The 20757-nt window shown below is 52.8% G+C and overlaps 1 protein-coding gene across 1 annotated transcript in view; it reads left to right on the forward strand.

Annotated features, from left to right (window-relative positions):
* Positions 1–20757, forward strand: part of ATRNL1 (attractin like 1) — a 656009-nt gene that overhangs the window by 380200 nt on the left and 255052 nt on the right. The window contains exon 25 of the mRNA XM_083149894.1: positions 2277–2434. Within this exon, the coding sequence (XP_083006020.1) occupies positions 2277–2434 (158 nt within the window). The remainder of the gene's footprint in view (positions 1–2276; positions 2435–20757) is intronic.

Here is a 20757-nt window from a genome sequence, read left to right on the forward strand (position 1 = left end):
CTGCGCTATATAAGACGCTGTAACGGAATCTGCTGCGCTATATAAGACACTGCAACGGAATCTGCTGCGCTATATAAGACACTGTAACGGAATCTGCTGCGCTATATAAGACACTGTAACAGAATCTGCTGCGCTATATAAGACACTGTAACGGAATCTGCTGCGCTATATAAGAAACTGTTAATGAATGACATAAATATATGTAGAAGCCACATTGGAATCTATATATGATATCTCTATGCAGCGGTTCCTCGAGGTTCCCAAACATTCCAGGGATATCCCTGCTTGTGCACAGATGGTATAATCACACTGACTAAGGGCCTCATTCAGTCCTGTTAGCAAGGCTGCAATGTTTGCAGATGGACAAACCCATGCTGCGCTGCAGAGGGGGCAGATGTAACATGTGCAGTTAGATTTGGGTGGGGTGTGTTCAAACTGGAATCTATATTGCAGTGTAAAAATAAAGCAGTTAGTATTTACCCTGCACAGAAACAAAATAATTCCCCCAAATCTTGCACCTGTTACATCTGCCCCACCTGCTGCGCAGCTTGGTTTTATCCGTCTGCAAAAATTGCAGCCTTGCTATAACAGGCCCTAAATCGCATGAACATGGATATCCTGAAATCCTGGACTGCCGGGATGCCTTTAGGACCACGTTTGGGAACCAATGACTTACAGGCTGTGGCTTAGTAGTTGCCAAGTAAGAATAACGTAGGTTACCCCTGGTTACTCCCAGCCCGGGTGACATCTGTGCTCAGTATATCCTGAATTGCCCGGACAGACAGACAGACGTTGCTGAGCTCCGGGGTTACCCCTGGTTACTCCCAGCCCGGGTGACATCTGTGCTCAGTATATCCTGAATTGCCCGGACAGACAGACAGACGTTGCTGAGCTCCGGGGTTACCCCTGGTTACTCCCAGCCCGGGTGACATCTGTGCTCAGTATATCCTGAATTGCCCGGACAGACAGACAGACGTTGCTGAGCTCCGGGGTTACCCCTGGTTACTCCCAGCCGGGGTGACATCTGTGCTCAGTATATCCTGAATTGCCCGGACAGACAGACAGACAGACAGACGTTGCTGAGCTCCGGGGTTACCCCTGGTTACTCCCAGCCCGGGTGACATCTGTGCTCAGTATATCCTGAATTGCCCAGACAGACAGACAGACGTTGCTGAGCTCCGGGGTTACCCCTGGTTACTCCCAGCCGGGGTGACATCTGTGCTCGGTATATCCTGAATTGCCCGGACAGACAGACAGACAGACAGACAGACAGACGTTGCTGAGCTCCGGGGTTACCCCTGGTTACTCCCAGCCCGGGTGACATCTGTGCTCAGTATATCCTGAATTGCCCGGACAGACAGACAGACAGACAGACGTTGCTGAGCTCCGGGGTTACCCCTGGTTACTCCCAGCCCGGGTGACATCTGTGCTCAGTATATCCTGAATTGCCCGGACAGACAGACAGACGTTGCTGAGCTCCGGGGTTACCCCTGGTTACTCCCAGCCTGGGTGACATCTGTGCTCAGTATATCCTGAATTGCCCGGACAGACAGACAGACGTTGCTGAGCTCCGGGGTTACCCCTGGTTACTCCCAGCCCGGGTGACATCTGTGCTCAGTATATCCTGAATTGCCCGGACAGACAGACAGACGTTGCTGAGCTCCGGGGTTACCCCTGGTTACTCCCAGCCGGGGTGACATCTGTGCTCAGTATATCCTGAATTGCCCGGACAGACAGACAGACAGACAGACGTTGCTGAGCTCCGGGGTTACCCCTGGTTACTCCCAGCCCGGGTGACATCTGTGCTCAGTATATCCTGAATTGCCCAGACAGACAGACAGACGTTGCTGAGCTCCGGGGTTACCCCTGGTTACTCCCAGCCGGGGTGACATCTGTGCTCGGTATATCCTGAATTGCCCGGACAGACAGACAGACAGACAGACGTTGCTGAGCTCCGGGGTTACCCCTGGTTACTCCCAGCCCGGGTGACATCTGTGCTCAGTATATCCTGAATTGCCCGGACAGACAGACAGACAGACAGACGTTGCTGAGCTCCGGGGTTACCCCTGGTTACTCCCAGCCCGGGTGACATCTGTGCTCGGTATATCCTGAATTGCCCGGACAGACAGACAGACGTTGCTGAGCTCCGGGGTTACCCCTGGTTACTCCCAGCCCGGGTGACATCTGTGCTCAGTATATCCTGAATTGCCCGGACAGACAGACAGACGTTGCTGAGCTCCGGCACCCCCCTAATAACCCGTCTTGTGTGTCCTCAGCCGGGACGATATCCGGAGAAGAGGTTGCGCTGGTCGCCAAGACTCACATTAAGGAATATCGGGACAGTTTCTCCTGTGAGAAGTTCAACTTCAGAAGCAACCCCAACATCACGTTCTACGTGTACGTCAGCAACTTCTCCTGGCCCATCAAGATCCAGGTCAGTGCCAGCGTGTTACATGTATAACCATGGGAGCGGGCATCAGTGGTCCCCCAGATCCAGGGGGCCTTTCCCATAACGACCCCTCGCTATCATGCCAGTGTTAATATGAAGTGCTCTGCTATGCTGCAGAAGGTGACAATACACCTGGACCAAACTGGCACTTATAGTTACACTGGCGCGGTGGTAGGTGGGTCTATGCCAGGCAGGTGCGTCAGGCTGTGACCCAGCTACAGAAAACATGGGAAAGCTCTCTCACAGCCATATCACATAGGGGGGATTCAATGACAGGGGAAGGGTGATAATTGCCGCACAGTTTGTACCCGATGTCGCACGCTGCGCCCGTGTGTCATGTCACTACTGTGTATTATAGATATAATTACTGGTACATAGTGGTTACATCACTGACCCAATCACCTTATGAGATCAAGGAACTGTCTGTGTGGAGTTTGCATGTTTTCCCATGATTGTGTTGGTATCGCTGGGGGCTCCAATTTCTCCCCACAATACAAAAACATAATGTTAGGGTAATTGGCTTCTGACAAAAGATTAGCCCTAGTGTGTATGTGTCTGTGTGTGTATGTGTCTGTGTGTGTATGTGTCTGTGTGTGTATGTGTCTGTGTGTGTATGTGTCTGTGTGTGTGTGTGTGTGTATGTGTCTGTGTGTGTCTGTGTGTGTCTGTGTGTGTGTATGTGTCTGTGTGTGTATGTGTCTGTGTGTGTGTATGTGTCTGTGTGTGTATGTGTCTGTGTGTGTGTATGTGTATGTGTGTGTGTATGTGTCTGTATGTGTATGTGTCTGTATGTGTATGTGTCTGTATGTGTATGTGTCTGTGTGTACAGGTGATCGGGAATATAGGCCCTTATTCAGATCTGATCGCAGTGCATATTTGTTCTCAAAATGGGCAAAACCATGTGCACTGCAGGTGGGGCAGATGTAACATCATGGGGTAGCATGGTGCCAGCCCACCGTGTTCTGTACCTGTGCCATGGAGATGAGAGGCTCTGTGCCATGGAGATGAGAGGCTATCCATGCCCGGTTCTGCCCCTTGGCTTCGTTCTCCTGTGGTCTTGCTTTGGTTCCTGGTGTCGGAGGATAACACACGGTTCTGGCAGCGCAGTATAAATCGCAGCCATGTTAACGAGATCTCTCGGAACCTAGGAAAGATGGTGACTGTCTGGGCGTCTATGTATCCTGGGCTGCCGAATGCATTGCAGGGGGTACGGGGGGGTCTATGAGCTCCCCTGGTTAGTGTCAGTCGCCTCTGCATACTAGAAATCTGCATGGGGTCTGTCACACTGCGTCCTACGCAGGTCATGTTTTCCAGGTCACCTCCAGTTGATATGTGTAGCTAGATTACAGTACAGGGGCGGCCTGCGCAGGGTACACATATACCGCAGACGTTGCTGACCTGGTGCAGTATAACCCCCTCACCGTGGGAATGCCATGTATCACCCACCAGGTCACTGCACATATACCGACACGTCGGCATCTATAGTATGTTACCGCAGCGTCATCTCCTCGCCGAGATTCAGGAGATTCTATAAGAAATTAAATTTCTGGCTCTCCTCCATCTCCACTTTAAATTGGCACCGGTCCTACCCCCCCCCCGCCTCCTCCTCTTTAACTAGACTGTAAATCCACCATAAACACTGTGTATAATGTCTGGCAGAAGTGCCGCCGTACTAGCCGACGCACACACTTACAGCCCATTGTGTTCCGGGAAGCAGCGTAACAATGGACCTTCTGCCGGGACATCACAATTTATAGTCGCATATCAGCGTCGGCCAGAGTGTTGCTGGCGCGCTGCACAGATCCCAATTACGGGGGGAAGAATGATGGCGACGAGCGCTCCATCCACTGTGCATTGTGCGGCTGCTTATCGCCGCGAGCCAGCGCTGATTGTAATGTGCACAGGGGTCAGGGGGGATCCTCCGCCCCAGACGTCACTGTCAGCCCTGGAGCAGATCCTCCACCTGACGACCTTGATCATTTCCTCATCGCATCGTGTCGGTGAATCAAGGGTTCTCCCAATACGTCGGAGATGAGCCAGGCGTTGGCAGAACGTGGCCTTACCCCGATCACTGGGCAGATGTATTAAGCCTGGGGAAGAGAGAGATGTATCAAGCTTCAAAAAGTTATAAAGCTCCTACCTGTAACATGACAGTTAGGAGCTGATTGGCTGTCATATTTCCAACACAGCCGATGCGTATCTCCAGCTCACCTTTCCGCCCCACCGCCTGATGTACTCACCCCTGATATATCGCATCTGGTGCGGTCTATCGTCAGCTCAGTCTGTAATGACCGGTGATAAGCGGGACCAGTGTCCACCTGACAGACGCCATTAATCAGACGCCGTCCTGCTGGTGTCAGCACTGAGGACACACGCCGGTCACCTTGGGGCTAATGTCTGTCACTGTCTCCTTACTAGGAGAAATCTGTCATCAACCTCAAACCCTAATTACAGCTAATCTGCACCAGTTACCGGGATTTATGTAACGAGGAGTCGCTTCTATTACACATCACATCAATCATCACAGATGTCACTCTTGTCACATTCATAACTGGGGCTTAGGGACAGCTGCCACAGGAGGGGAAGCCACAGACTGAGAGTTATATAGTGGGAGGAGGGTCCCCAGCAGCACAGAGTATATCAGGAGATGAGGGATGTGTCAGTGAGGACAGGGCTGCATGTGACAGGGGCAGTGACATGATGTGAGGAGGGGAATGGAGGCAGCAGGAAGCCACAGACTGAGAGTTATATAGTGGGAGGAGGGTCCCCAGCAGCACAGAGTATATAAGGAGATGAGTGATGTGTCAGTGAGGACAGGGCTGCATGTGACCGGGCAGTGACATGATGTGAGGAGGGGAATGGAGGCAGCAGGAAGCCACAGACTGAGAGTTATATAGTGGGAGGAGCAGGGTCCCCAGCAGCACAGAGTATATCAGGAGATGAGCGATGTGTCAGTGAGGACAGAACTGCATGTGACAGGGGCAGTGACATGATGTGAGGAGGGGAATGGAGGCAGCAGGAAGCCACAGACTGAGAGTTATATAGTGGGAGGAGCAGGGTCCCCAGCAGCACAGAGTATATCAGGAGATGAGCGATGTGTCAGTGAGGACAGAACTGCATGTGACAGGGGCAGTGACATGATGTGAGGAGGGGAATGGAGGCAGCAGGAAGCCACAGACTGAGAGTTATATAGTGGGAGGAGCAGGGTCCCCAGCAGCACAGAGTATATCAGGAGATGAGTGATGTGTCAGTGAGGACAGGGCTGCATGTGACAGGGGCAGTGACATGATGTGAGGAGGGGAATGGAGGCAGCAGGAAGCCACAGACTGAGAGTTATATAGTGGGAGGAGCAGGATCCCCAGCAGCACAGAGTATATCAGGAGATGAGTGATGTGTCAGTGAGGACAGGGCTGCATGTGACAGGGGCAGTGACATGATGTGAGGAGGGGAATGGAGGCAGCAGGAAGCCACAGACTTATAGTTATATAGTGGGAGGAGCAGGGTCCCTGCAGCACAGAGTATATCAGGAGATGAGTGATGTGTCAGTGAGGAAAGGGCTGCATGTGACAGGGGCACTGACATGATGTGAGGAGGGGAATGGGGGCAGCAAGAAGCCACAGACTGACAGTTATATAGTGGGAGGAGCAAGGTCCCCAGCAGCACAGAGTATATCAGGAGACAAGTGATGTGTCAGTGAGGACAGGGCTGCATGTGACAGGGGCAGTGACATGATGTGAGGAGGGGAATGGAGGCAGCAGGAAGCCACAGACTGAGAGGTATATAGTTGGAGAAGCAGGGTCCCCAGCAGCACAGAGTATATCAGGAGATGAGTGGTGTGTCAGTGAGGACAGGGCTGCACGTGACAGGGGCAGTGACATGATGTGAGGAGGGGAATGGAGGCAGCAGGAAGCCACAGACTTATAGTTATATAGTGGGAGGATCAGGGTCCCCAGCAGCACAGAGTATATCAGGAGATGAGTGATGTGTCAGTGAGGAAAGGGCTGCATGTGACAGGGGCAGTGACATGATGTGAGGAGGGGAATGAGGGCATCAGGAAGCCACAGACTGAGAGTTATATAGTGGGAGGAGCAGGGTCCCCAGCAGCACAGAGTATATCAGGAGATGAGTGATGTGTCAGTGAGGACAGGGCTGCATGAGACAGGGGCAGTGACATGATGTGAGGAGGGGAATGGAGGCAGCAGGAAGCCACAGACTGAGAGTTATATAGTGGGAGGAGCAGGGTCCCAGCAGCACAGAGTATATCAGGAGATGAGGGATATGTCAGTGAGGACATGGCTGCATGTGACAGGGGCAGTGACATGATGTGAGGAGGGGAATAGGGGCAGCAGGAAGCCACAGACTGAAAGTTATATAGTGGGAGGAGCAGGGCCACCAGCAGCACAGAGTATTTCAGGAGATCAGTGATGTGTCAGTGAGGACAGGGCTGCATGTGACAGGGACAGTGGGCGGTATTCAATGAGCCTGGTTCGCCATGTTTTTATGGCGAATTTGTGCTGTTTGGCGAATTTTTGACAAAAATGGTGAATCACCCTATTCAATGACCACATGGCGAATACATTTGAAGGTTTTTTTCGCCATGATTCACCGAGTAGCAATCGCTATCTTTTTATGGAGAAGTGGAATGTGAACTTTTAAAATAAAGTGTTTTGTTTTTTAAATTTGGTGTCTAAAAATCTGGAATTTTATTCTGAGGAGGGGCATGCTATTTTTATTCATGTGCTGTAAGCACATGAATATATATTTAATTTTAAAAAAAATATTTTTTTTTTTTTTTTTTTTTTTTTTTACACAGCAGCCAGCAGGGGGCGCCGGAGCCGAGCCGCTCATTACATATTCATATATTCACTGCACTCGATCGTTACGATCGTGTGTAGTAAATATACACTCCCCTGCTGGCACCCCCGGGGGGCAGCCTGTGCTGCCTGGCACCTGGGGAGCCCACCTGCCCCCCACAAACATTCAGGGACAGGCAGAGAGACTTCCATCTCTCTGCCTGGCACCCTCCTCAGGCTCCCTGCGGCATTCGCCGCAGGAGCTCATATTCGCCTGTCAGGGGCAGCGAGCCCCTGACACGTTGAATACCGGAGCCCGCTGGCTCCGGAACGTGGCGAATGTGCAGCGAATCCTAAAAAGGATTCGCTGCACCTCGCAGGTATTCACATTGAATACCGCCCACTGACATGATGTGAGGAGAGGAATGGGGGCAGCAGGAAGCCACAGACTGAGAGTTATATAGTGGGAGGAGCAGGGTCCCCAGCAGCACAGAGTATATCAGGAGATGAGGGATGTGTCAGTGAGGACAGGACTGAATGTGACAGGGGCAGTGACATGATGTGAGGAGGGGAATGGAGGCAGCAGAAAGCCACAGACTGAGAGTTATATAGTGGGAGGAGCAGGGTCCCCAGCAGCACAGAGTATATCAGGAGATCAGTGATGTGTCAGTGAGGACAGGACTACAAGTGACAGGGGCAGTGACATGATGTGAGGAGGGGAATGGAGGCAGCAGGAAGCCACAGACTGAGAGTTATATAGTGGGAGGAGCAGTATCCCCAGCAGCACAGAGTATATCAGGAGATGAGGGATGTGTCAGTGAGGACAGGGCTGCCTGTGACAGAGGCATGTTGAGAGGATGGAAATGGAATATACAGTACAACAAGGTGTATAGCGGTCACCAGATTTGGATTTGTCAGAATGGTCTGTAATCCTGGTGTCCAGTACACACAGCATAGCCCAATATAGAGCTGTGAGATCACGGAGAGGTTGCCAGCTGTCCCCCAGACCCGTCTCTCTCTGCGGTGTAGTACGTTGCTGGCGCTGCGCCATTTGTGAGCATATGTTACATTATTTGGAGGAAGACTATGCGATGGTGTGATGAGCTCTTAGTATCCGTCAGACGTTTGGCAGCCTGCAGTGTACGGGGGAAGCTGACACCAGGGATGTAACACCGCGTTCCCTGGCTTTCGCGCCTCTGCTGTGTATGTCTTGTTGTCTTTGTTGAATGATTATCCTACATGCACTAATCTCCGCTGTGACTCTGTACTGGGGGTCTCGCTGCAGGTTGCGTGGGACGTGTCTGCTCAGTAGTTTTGGCAGTATGGATGAATAATGTGATTATATCAGAAGACTACACAGTCTATCAGTATACCCTGTGCAGGTGTGTTCCCTGCCTGTACCAGAGAACACTATCAGAGTAATGTCTTACCAGCGTGGGGGGGTCGGCACTGCTAGTGATAACTGGAACATTCTGCTGCTCACCCGTCTACCTGGATACACTGTACGTGTGGCACCGCTGTGGTCCCTCCTCATGTGGTTAGTGTAATCCTCCACCAGGACTCTTCAGGCTGCTCGCACCAGGACTCACACTATACTCCTCAGCATGCTCGTACCAGGACTAGCACCAAACTCCTCAGGCTCCTTGCACCACGTTCCTCAGCATGCTCGCACCAGGACTCTCACCACACACCTCAGCATGCTCGCACCAGGACTCACACCACACTCCTCAGCATGCTCGCACCAGGACTCACACCACACTCCTCAGCATGCTCGCACCAGGACTCTCACCACACACCTCAGCATGCTCGCACCAGGACTCACACCACACTCCTCAGCATGCTCGCACCAGGACTCACACCACACTCCTCAGCATGCTCGCACCAGGACTCACACCACATTCCTCAGAATGCTCGCACCAGGACTTACACCTCACTCCTCAGGCTGCTCGCACCAGGACTCACACCACACATCTCAGCATGCTCGCACCAGGACTCGCACCACACACCTCAGCATGCTCGCACCAGGACTCACACCACATTCCTCAGCATGCTCGCACCACACACCTCAGCATGCTCGCATCAGGACTCACACCACACACCTCAGGCTACTCCCACCAGGACTCACACCACACTCCTCAGGCTGCTCTCATAAGGACTCACACCACACTCCTCAGACTGCTCGCACCACACTCCTCAGGCTGCTCGCACAACACTCCTCAGGCTGCTCGCACCATGACTCGCACTCCTCAGGCTGCACCGCCCTCCTCAGGATACATGCTGGGTCCCTGGTACAGCTTCTTACATATGTGCAATACATTGTGTGCGATATACGGTGTCTATTAAAACACAGCAGTGATGAGGTTATGCCTGTTGTGTACAGCAGCATATATCCTGCTAGAGTACATGGTATTATTTCACCGCGCTTATTTCAGTGGGCCAAAGTTCTCTCCCACCCCTCTCTCTCTCTCGCTCTCTCTCTCTCTCTCTCTCTGTCCCCCCTGTATTGGCCATTACTTGTATGCACATTACACCATACCACAGGCCAGACAGAGATGGCCACATAAATCTGCCCAGTTTACCGGCCTCAGTGTTGTGCTGTTTGGTTTAGGCAGAAAGTTCCCCAAAGCATTTAAATATTCCAATCATTTGCTTGGTGCGGCCGGGTACGGCCAGAGCGCTGCGATAAATCAGCGCAGGCCGCAGACGCCGGCCCTCTGCGCAGTTTTCTTTATGAGCTAAATAATAGTCCAGTAAATCATATGTGCACATAGCTGCTGTGAATGGTCTCTCTATACGGCTTCTCCAGGAGTCTGATTGACTTCCATCGCCTGCCCAGCTACATTACTGTCAGCCACTGAGTTATAGTGCCCAGCCTATCTGTACCGCTCTGCCCTACGCTCCCATGCAATCTCATTTATAGTGATGCCAATTCTATCACTGCAGCACCAATGTGACGCGCTCCGTACAGCCAGCGCATCTAAGGCCCATCCACTGTGTCCCTGACCTGCCAATACCCCCATCCACTGTGCCCCATCCACTGTGTCCCTGACCTGCCAATACCCCCATCCACTGTGCCCCATCCACTGTGTCCCTGACCTGCCAATACCCCCAGCCACCGCTGCCCTGGGCCCCATTCACTGTGTCCCTGACCTGCCAATACCCCCAGCCAGCGCTGCCCTGTGCCCCATCCACTGGGTCCCAGACCTGCCAATACCCCCAGCCAGCGCTGCCCTGTGCCCCATCCACTGGGTCCCAGACCTGCCAATACCCCCAGCCAGTGCTGCCCTGTGCCCCCTCCACTGGGTCCCAGCTTTGCCAATACCCCCAGCCACCGCTGCCCTGGGCCCCATCCACTGTGTCCCTGACCTGCCAATACCCCCAGCCACTGTGTCCCTGACCTGCCAATACCCCCATCCACTGTGTCCCTGACCTGCCAATACCCCCAGCCACTGTGCCCCATCCACTGTGTCCCTGACCTGCCAATACCCCCAGCCAATGCTGCCCTGGGCCCCATCCACTGGGTCCCTGACCTGCCAATACCCCTATCCACTGTGCCCCATCCACTGTGTCCCTGACCTGCCAATACCCCATCCACTGTGTTCCTGACCTGCCAATACCCCCAGCCAATGCTGCCCTGTGCCTCATCCACTGTGTCCCAGACCTGTCAATACCCCCAGCCAACGCTGCCTTGGGCCCCATCCACTGTGCCCCTGACCTGCCAATACCCCCAGCCAACGCTGCCCAGTGCCCCATCCACTGTGTCCCTGACCTGCAACTACCCCCAGCCACCGCTGCCCTGGGCCCCATCCACTGTGCCCCAGACCTGCCAATACCCCCATCCACTGTGCCCCATCCACTGTGTCCCTGACCTGCCAATACCCCCAGCCACACTGCCCTGTGCCCAATCCACTGTGTCCCTGACCTGCCAATACCCCCAGCCACCGCTGCCCTGGGCCCCATCCACTGTGTCCCAGCCCTGCCAATACCCCCAGCCAATGCTGCCCTGTGCCTCATCCACTGTGTCCCAGACCTGTCAATACCCCCAGCCAACGCTGCCTTGGGCCCCATCCACTGTGCCCCTGACCTGCCAATACCCCCAGCCAACGCTGCCCAGTGCCCCATCCACTGTGTCCCTGACCTGCAACTACCCCCAGCCACCGCTGCCCTGGGCCCCATCCACTGTGCCCCAGACCTGCCAATACCCCCATCCACTGTGCCCCATCCACTGTGTCCCTGACCTGCCAATACCCCCAGCCACACTGCCCTGTGCCCAATCCACTGTGTCCCTGACCTGCCAATACCCCCAGCCAACGCTGCCTTGGGCCCCATCCACTGTGCCCCTGACCTGCCAATACCCCCAGCCAACGCTGCCCAGTGCCCCATCCACTGTGTCCCTAACCTGCAACTACCCCCAGCCACCGCTGCCCTGGGCCCCATCCACTGTGCCCCAGACCTGCCAATACCCCCATCCACTGTGCCCCATCCACTGTGTCCCTGACCTGCCAATACCCCCAGCCACACTGCCCTGTGCCCAATCCACTGTGTCCCTGACCTGCCAATACCCCCAGCCACCGCTGCCCTGGGCCCCATCCACTGTGTCCCAGCCCTGCCAATACCCCCAGCCAATGCTGCCCTGTGCCCCATCCATTGTGTCCCAGCCCTGCCAATACCCCCAGCCAGTGCTGCCCTGGGCCCCATCCACTGTGTCCCTGACCTGCCAATACCCCCAGCCAACTCTGCCCTTGCCCCCATCCACTGTGTCCCTGACCTGCCAATACCCACAGCCAACGCTGCCCTGGGCCCCATCCACTGTGCCCCAGACCTGCCAATACCCCCATCCACTGTGCCCCATCCACTGTGTCCCTGACCTGCCAATACCCCCAGCCACCGCTGCCCTGTGCCCAATCCACTGTGTCCCTGACCTGCCAATACCCCCATCCACTGTGCCCCATCCACTGTGCCCCAGACCTGCCAATGCCCCCATCCACTGTGCCCCTGACCTGCCAATACCCCCAGCCAATGCTGCCCTGTGCCCCATCCACTGTGCCCCAGACCTGCCAATAACCCCAGCCAATGCTGCCCTGTGCCCCATCCACTGTGCCCCAGACCTGCCAATACCCCCATCCACTGTGCCCCATCCAATGTGTTCCAGACCTGCCAATACCCACAGCCACCGCTGCCCTGGGCCCCATGCTATGGACAATCTCAGTGTATGGCTGTTGCTAGGGATGATCTCAGTGTATGATAGTTGCTAGGGGAGATCTCAGTGTATAGCAGTTGCTAGGGATGATCTCAATGTATGGTAGTTGCTAGGGATGATCTCAATGTATGGTAGTTGCTAGGGATGATCTCGGTGTATAGCTGTTGCTAGGGACGATCTTGGTGTATGACTGTTGCTAGGGATGATCTGAGTGTATGACTGTTGCTAGGGATGATCACGGTGTATTGCTGTTGCTAGGGATGATAACGGTGTATTGCTGTTGCTAGGGATGATCCCGGAGTATGGCTGTTGCTAGGGATGATCTCAGTGTATGGTAGTTCCTAGGGGCGATCTCGGAATAGGCTGTTGCTAGGGATGATCTCAGCGTATGACTGTTGCTACGGGCGATCTCAGTGTATGTTCTGTGTGGTGTTTTACATGCGACAGTGACGCTGCCCTCTCACCTGCTGTCACACACCGGCTACTTAGCGTACTAACACCCGCCGGACGCATTTCCCTCCGTCCAGTCAGCTGTTGGCGTCAGGCCACGGAACGCCGCGCTTGTCATAACTCCCAGCAGATGATCCATTTGCATTTTCTCCACATTTCTCTGGGTTAATCAAGCTGATCAAATGAATTCTCATGTAGTGGAGAAGCTGCTCTCAGCCGCGGCTGGTGGTCGGTAATTGTCCGCTCAGCGAAGCAGCTCGTTATGTAGCAATAGCTGCGGCCTCATTACCGCGAATGATCTGCTCTGCGTCTTCATAATGTCTGTACACAGTGAGCGTTCCAGGGGCTCCACCTGTACAGCACAGATAGATGGATGAGCGTGGCCGATGGCAGATCCAGCGCGCCGCGTCACCGGGAGAGTCTGACCATCACGCCGCATCACGTCACGTCATACTAGTACCATATACCGAGGGTATCACCCCAACATGCGCAGAAGACTCAGCATGTCAGGCGAGGGGTGATTGCTGGGGCACAGGTGGCACATGGGGGGGACATTGTATGAGGGTTTCTTAACAGTTACTTATATAGCGCACCCATATTCCGCAGCGCTGTACAGAGTATTTGAACATTCACATCAGTCCCTGCCCCAGTGGAGCTTACAATCTATATTCCCTACCACATATACACGCGCACACAGACATTCTAGGGTCAGTTTGTTAGCCTACCAGTATATTTGTGGATTGTGTGAGGAAACCGGAGTACCCAGAGGAAACCACGCAAGTGTGAGATGGGTGCAGGGGCGGTGTGGTGCCTGCTGCCGTGCAGGTGTCGTCGGATTACTTACCTGGCGCCGCACCCTCTCACCTTCAGGCCGTGCCAAATCACAGTCCTCGAAACTCCGGCACCCGGACACGATGGACCTTCCTCCCGACGGATTCCTCTCCCGGTGTTCCTCGCCGTACTGTCAAGAACAAAAGGGTGGTTAAGAAGGCCTCCACCGTCATACTCACAGGGAGGTGAAGGTGGAGGGGGTTATGGGTGGCCGCGACCTTCACCGGCTGGGTGACTGGTCATCATCGGCCGGAGCCTCAGCCTCCCAGTTTCACCTATAGGCGCTTGCGCACCCAGGTGTTTAGATAGGGAACTCACATGTCCGTGCACAGTCCCTAAGCCGGTACGTAGGGGGAGGGGAGACAGACAAACGTAAATACTACTCACTCCCAGGCTCTTGTCACCTCTCCAGCACCTGTAGGGGAAACACAACCTCCCTATCCTATAACTGTCACTAACACGAGACTAACTGCCCTACGCTCACTCAACAACAATACATTAAGCCTCAGGTATCTGGTCCCTGAAACAATTGACTAATAGGCAAAACAGTAACATGTCAAAAACACACAAACAGTAACAATAGTGACAGAGAATACAATGGAAGTTTACTTACCAACCTTCCCTTACCTAGAACCGGCAATACTCACGAACAGCCGTTCCCCCTTTCTTTACTAGGTCCGGGCCCTGGGAAGGGCCGCCGCTGAGCCCACCGTTCCCAGGGACCGGACCTCTTGGAAGGGGTTAAAAATCACCCCTTCCCTTCAAGAGGCCTAAAATGACCAACAGGCCTTTAGCAGTTGTGCAGGCCTAGAGCCTGACTAATCAATTACTCAAGTGACTCTCAATTCACACACTCCTAACTGCAGCTCAGGCCTAGTGCCTGTCAGTGACCACAGGCCTAGTGCCTGACTGGGGACACAGGTCTGGGATGGTGCTCAGGAGCCTGACTTAATTAGCCTAGCACCTGACCTAAGGGGGCCTCGGGCCTTGTGCCCGGTTATGGGGGCGACAGGCCTAATGCCTGACTGGGAAAACCTAGGGCCAGGAGGGCCCAGCTAAATACCAAAGGGCCAGGAGGGCCCATCAATTATATGCCCCCAAACGGTGGGCTATTCAAACTGCCGCGAGCAGCGTTTTTAATTGGCGCCAAATTCAAAACCCCGCTCTGTCCACTGCCTCTTCACCGCCCGCTGTGCTGTCAGCGCTGGGATCGGTGCCTTGATCCCAACGCTGTCTCCCTCCACCGCTGTCCATGTTATAGGTGCAGGTTTCACACAACTGATCCCTGCACTAGGGAAAGGACACAGCACAATCCCTCTCTGACCCTGCTGCTGTCCCAGTACCGGGGCATATTGTTACACAAGTATGGGGAGAATATACAAACTCTGCACAGTTAGGGTCATGGTGGGAATAGAACCCTAACCTCAGCGCTGTGCGGCAGTAATGCTATAACCATTACACCGTCCGTACTGCCCCGTATATATAACACATGGTGGGGATAGAACCCATGACCTCAGTGCTGTGAGGCAGTAATGCTAACCATTACACCATCCGTACTGCCCCGTATATATAACACATGGTGGGGATAGAACCCATGACCTCAGTGCTGTGAGGCAGTAATGCTAACCATTACACTGTCCGTACTGCCCCGTATATATAACACATGGTGGGGATAGAACCCATGACCTCAGTGCTGTGAGGCAGTAATGCTAACCATTACACCATCCGTACTGCCAGTATATATAACACATGGTGGGAATAGAACCCATGACCTCAGCGCTGTGAGGCAGTAATGCTAACCATTACACCATCCGTACTGCCCCGTATATATAACACATGGTGGGAATAGAACCCATGACCTCAGTGCTGTGAGGCAGTAATGCTAACCATTACACCATCCGTACTGCCCCGTTTATATAACACATGGTGGGAATAGAACCCATGACCTCAGCGCTGTGAGGCAGTAATGCTAACCATTACACCGTCCGTGCTGCCCCGTATATATAACAGATGGTGGGGATAGAACCCATGACCTCAGCGCTGTGAGGCAGTAATGTAACCATTACACCATCCGTACTGCCCCGTATATATAACACATGGTGGGAATAGAACCCATGACGTCAGCGCTGTGAGGTCATGGGTACTGCCCCGTATATATAACACATGGTGGGGATATAACCCATGACCTCAGTGCTGTGAGGCAGTAATACTAACCATTACACCGTCCGTGCTGCCCCGTATATATAACACATGGTGGGGATAGAACCCATGACCTCAGTGCTGTGAGGCAGTAATACTAACCATTACACCACCTGTACTGCCCCGTATATATAAAACATGGTGGGGATAGAACCCATGACCTCAGCGCTGTGAGGCAGTAATACTAACCATTACACCACCTGTACTGCCCCGTATATATAACACATGGTGGGGATAGAGCCCATGACCTCAGCGCTGTGAGGCAGTAATGCTAACCATTACACCATCCGTACTGCCCCGTATATATAACACATGGTGGGAATAGAACCCATGACCTCAGCGCTGTGAGGCAGTAATACTAACCATTACACCATCCATACTGCCCCGTATATATAACACATGGTGGGGATAGAACCCATGACCTCAGTGCTGTGAGGCAGTAATGCTAACCATTACACCATCCGTACTGCCCCGTATATATAACACATGGTGGGGATAGAACCCATGACCTCAGTGCTGTGAGGCAGTACTGCTAACCATTACACCATCTGTACTGCCCCGTATATATAACACATGGTGGGGATAGAACCCATGACCTCAGCGCTGTGAGGCAGTAATGCTATAACCATTACACCGTCCGTACTGCCCCGTATATATAACACATGGTGGGGATAGAACCCATGACCTCAGCGCTGTGAGGCAGTAATGTAACCATTACACCGTCTGTACTGCCCCGTATATATAACACATGGTGGGAATAGAACCCATGACCTCAGCGCTGTGAGGCAGTAATGTAACCATTACACCATCCGTACTGCCCAGCATGTCAATCTGAGGGTACCAGCTATATTACCAGACCAAGTTTAGAACATTATGTCTGACACTGGCATCAAATGAGCAGATTGGGAATCTCATTTGCCCACCCTTATCAAGGTCTATGGGACACATTTACCATAGTATATAGAAAGCGATCTGGGCGGGATCTACCACCTAGGGTCACATTGCACTATGTGATACCAGCGGCGGCATGAATGCACAATGCAGAGACGGGCGCTCACCATAATCCCGATCCTAGCGCCTATACTACACCCTATTTATTATATCCTCCAGCACTTTCTGTCCATGGACTTTCTCCCGATATGTGGGTCACAGGACCAATCAGCGTTCCACGGCCTTCTGTCCCTGGATTGGATGACATTTTGCAGAGTGACGTTCCTGCCGTAATCGGGCATTTATATAAATGCCATCTTGGGCAGCCGAGGAATGTTGGCCTTCCGGAATGTGCTATTCCGAAGCCGCAGAGAAGAAGCTTTTAGCCGGACCAGTAATATGTCTACAAGCTGCATCCACAGAAGAGTTTTACATAAAAGCTATTAGCAGCATCCAGGGAATGGAATCTGCGTACAGGCGTTCCGCCACTCGGACCAAGCACGCCGGGAGGAGGGAGGCTGGCACAGGCACCCCATACCCCTGTCATGTGTCCTGCAGCCTAGGGTGTATACCACTGCCATACATCAGGCACCCCATACCCCTGTCATGTGTCCAACAGCTTAGGGTGTATACCACTGCCATACATCAGGCACCCCATACCCCTGTCATGTGTCCTGCAGCCTAGGGTGTATACCACTGCTATACATCAGGCACCCCATCCCCCTGACATGTGTCCTGCAGCTTAGGGTGTATACCACTGCCATACATCAGGCACCCCATACCCCTGTCATGTGTCCTGCAGCTTAAGGTGTATACCACTGCCATACATCCGGCACCCCATCCCCCTGACATGTGTCCTGCAGCTTAGGGTGTATACCACTGCCATACATCAGGCACCCCATCCCCCTGTCATGTGTCCAGCAGCTTAGGGTGTATACTACTGCCATACATCAGGCACCCCATACCCCTGTCATGTGTCCAGCAGCTTAGGGTGTATACCACTGCCATACACCAGGCACCCCATACCCCTGTCATGTGTCCTGCAGCTTAAGGTGTATACCACTGCCATACATCCGACACCCCACACCCCTGTCATGTGTCATGCAGCTTAGGGTGTATACCACTGCCATACATCCGACACCCCACACCCCTGTCATGTGTCCTGCAGCTTAGGGTGTATACCACTGCCATACATCAGGCACCCCATACCCCTGACGTGTCCTGCAGCTTAGGGTGTATACTACTGCCATACATCAGGCACCCCATACCCCTGTCATGTGTCCAGCAGCTTAGGGTGTATACCACTGCCATACATCAGGCACCCCATACCCCTGTCATGTGTCCTGCAGCCTAAGGTGTATACCACTGTCATACATCAGACACCCCATCCCCCTGTCATGTGTCCTGCAGCTTAGGGTGTATACCACTGCCATACATCAGATACCCCACCCCCCTGTCATGTGTCCTGCAGCTTAGGGTGTATACTACTGCCATACATCAGACACCCCACATCCCTGTCATGTGTCCTGCAGCTTAGGGTGTATACCACTGCCATACATCAGGCACCCCATACCTCTGTCATGTGTCCTGCAGCTTAGGGTGTATACTACTGCCATACATCAGGCACCCCATACCCCTGTCATGTGTCATGCAGCTTAGGGTGTATACCACTGCCATACATCAGGCACCCCATCTCCCTGACATGTGTCCAGCAGCTTAGGGTGTATACCACTGGCATACATCAGGCACCCCATACCCCTGTCATGTGTCCTGCAGCTTAGGGTGTATACTACTGCCATACATCAGACACCCCACATCCCTGTCATGTGTCCTGCAGCTTAGGGTGTATACCACTGCCATACATCAGGCACCCCATACCTCTGTCATGTGTCCTGCAGCTTAGGGTGTATACTACTGCCATACATCAGGCACCCCATACCCCTGTCATGTGTCATGCAGCTTAGGGTGTATACCACTGCCATACATCAGGCACCCCATCTCCCTGACATGTGTCCAGCAGCTTAGGGTGTATACCACTGGCATACATCAGGCACCCCATACCCCTGTCATGTGTCCTGCAGCTTAGGGTGTATACCACTGCCATACATCAGACACCCCATACCCCTGTCATGTGTCCTGCAGCCTAGGGTGTATACCACTGCCATACATCCGACACCCCACCCCCTGTCATGTGTCGAGCAGCTTAGGGTGTATACCACTGCCATACATCAGGCACCCCACCCCCCTGTCATGTGTCCAGCAGCTTAGGGTGTATACCACTGCCATACATCAGGCACCCCATACCCCTGACATGTCCTGCAGCCTAGGGTGTATAACACTGCCATACATCAGACACCATGTCCCCCTGACTCAGACAGCAGCTTAGGGTGTATACCACTGCATACATCAGACACCCCATACCCCTGTCATGTGTCCTGCAGCTTAGGGTGCATACCACTGCCATACATCAGGCACCCCATACCCCTGTCATGTGTCCTGCAGCTTAGGGTGTATACTACTGCCATACATCAGACACCCCACACCCCTGTCATGTGTCCTGCAGCCTAGGGTGTATACCACTGCCATACATCAGACACCCCATACCCCTGACGTGTCCTGCAGCTTAGGGTGTATACCACTGCCATACATCAGACACCCCATACCCCTGACGTGTCCTGCAGCTTAGGGTGTATACCACTGCCATAGAAAAAAAGGGTGGGTTTCTTACCAGAGGTAAGAGAGGGGCGCCAAGGAAGGGGTGTGAGTGACCCGAGCAGCTCACAACAAGGAAGGTCAATTCCTTGAAGAGGTACAATAGTGAAAAGAAAAAAGAAAAGTGGAGCGCTAGGTTAAAGATTGGATGTGGTCAATTGGGTATCACAAATAAAACACAATTATTAGCACATATACAAATAGCATTAATCGATTATGCTCATAAAATAGAGATTAAGAACAGTGGTTAAATAACCATAGAAAACAATGATAATTGAATTATAAAAATAGGACCGAGCTAGATACTTATGCGTTCTCCCACTTGCCAATAGTCCAGATCACGAGGTGCCCCTTTTGGTGATTGGGGATCCAGATATATGGGTGTCCATAAACCATGCAGGGATAATTTCTGCCGCTGTGTCTCAGAACTTGCTGTCCGTTGGATGTTTCCAATATAGGGGTGCAGATTGGATCACGGTACGGGAAAAAGTTACCAGTTAGGGTAACGAAACGCGTCAGGATACACTTGTTTTGGACCTGGAGCTTGATTGCGGGACACTCCCTAAATCCAACCTTGCCTGGTACCTCCCGTACCGTGATCCAATCTGCACCCCTATATTGGAAACATCTTGTTTGGGACACCATCACCAGCCAATTATTTGGGAAGCCGATTATCTAACTGTGCATCCGCTAATCCATCCAACGGACAGCAAGTTCTGAGACACAGCGGCAGAAATTATCCCTGCATGGTTTATGGACACCCATATATCTGGATCCCCAATCACCAAAAGGGGCACCTCGTGATCTGGACTATTGGCAAGTGGGAGAACGCATAAGTATCTAGCTCGGTCCTATTTTTATTATTCAATTATCATTGTTTTCTATGGTTATTTAACCACTGTTCTTAATCTCTATTTTATGAGCATAATCAATTAATGCTATTTGTATATGTGCTAATAAATGTGTTTTATTTGTGATACCCAATTGACCACATGCAATCTTTAACCTAGCGCTCCACTTTTCTTTTTTCTTTGTATACCACTGCCATACATCAGACACCCCATCCCCCTGACATGTGTACAGCAGCAATATCCCCATTATCATAAGTCTAGTGTCAGCATTACCGGCTGCGTCCTGTTATTGCAGCGTCCTTACCTGGAACCTGTGGTTATGTGGGAGAGATCCACCAGAAA

This window comes from Crinia signifera, chromosome 6 (assembly GCF_055691185.1).
Source record: "Crinia signifera chromosome 6, ASM5569118v1, whole genome shotgun sequence".
NCBI lineage: Eukaryota > Metazoa > Chordata > Amphibia > Anura > Myobatrachidae > Crinia > Crinia signifera.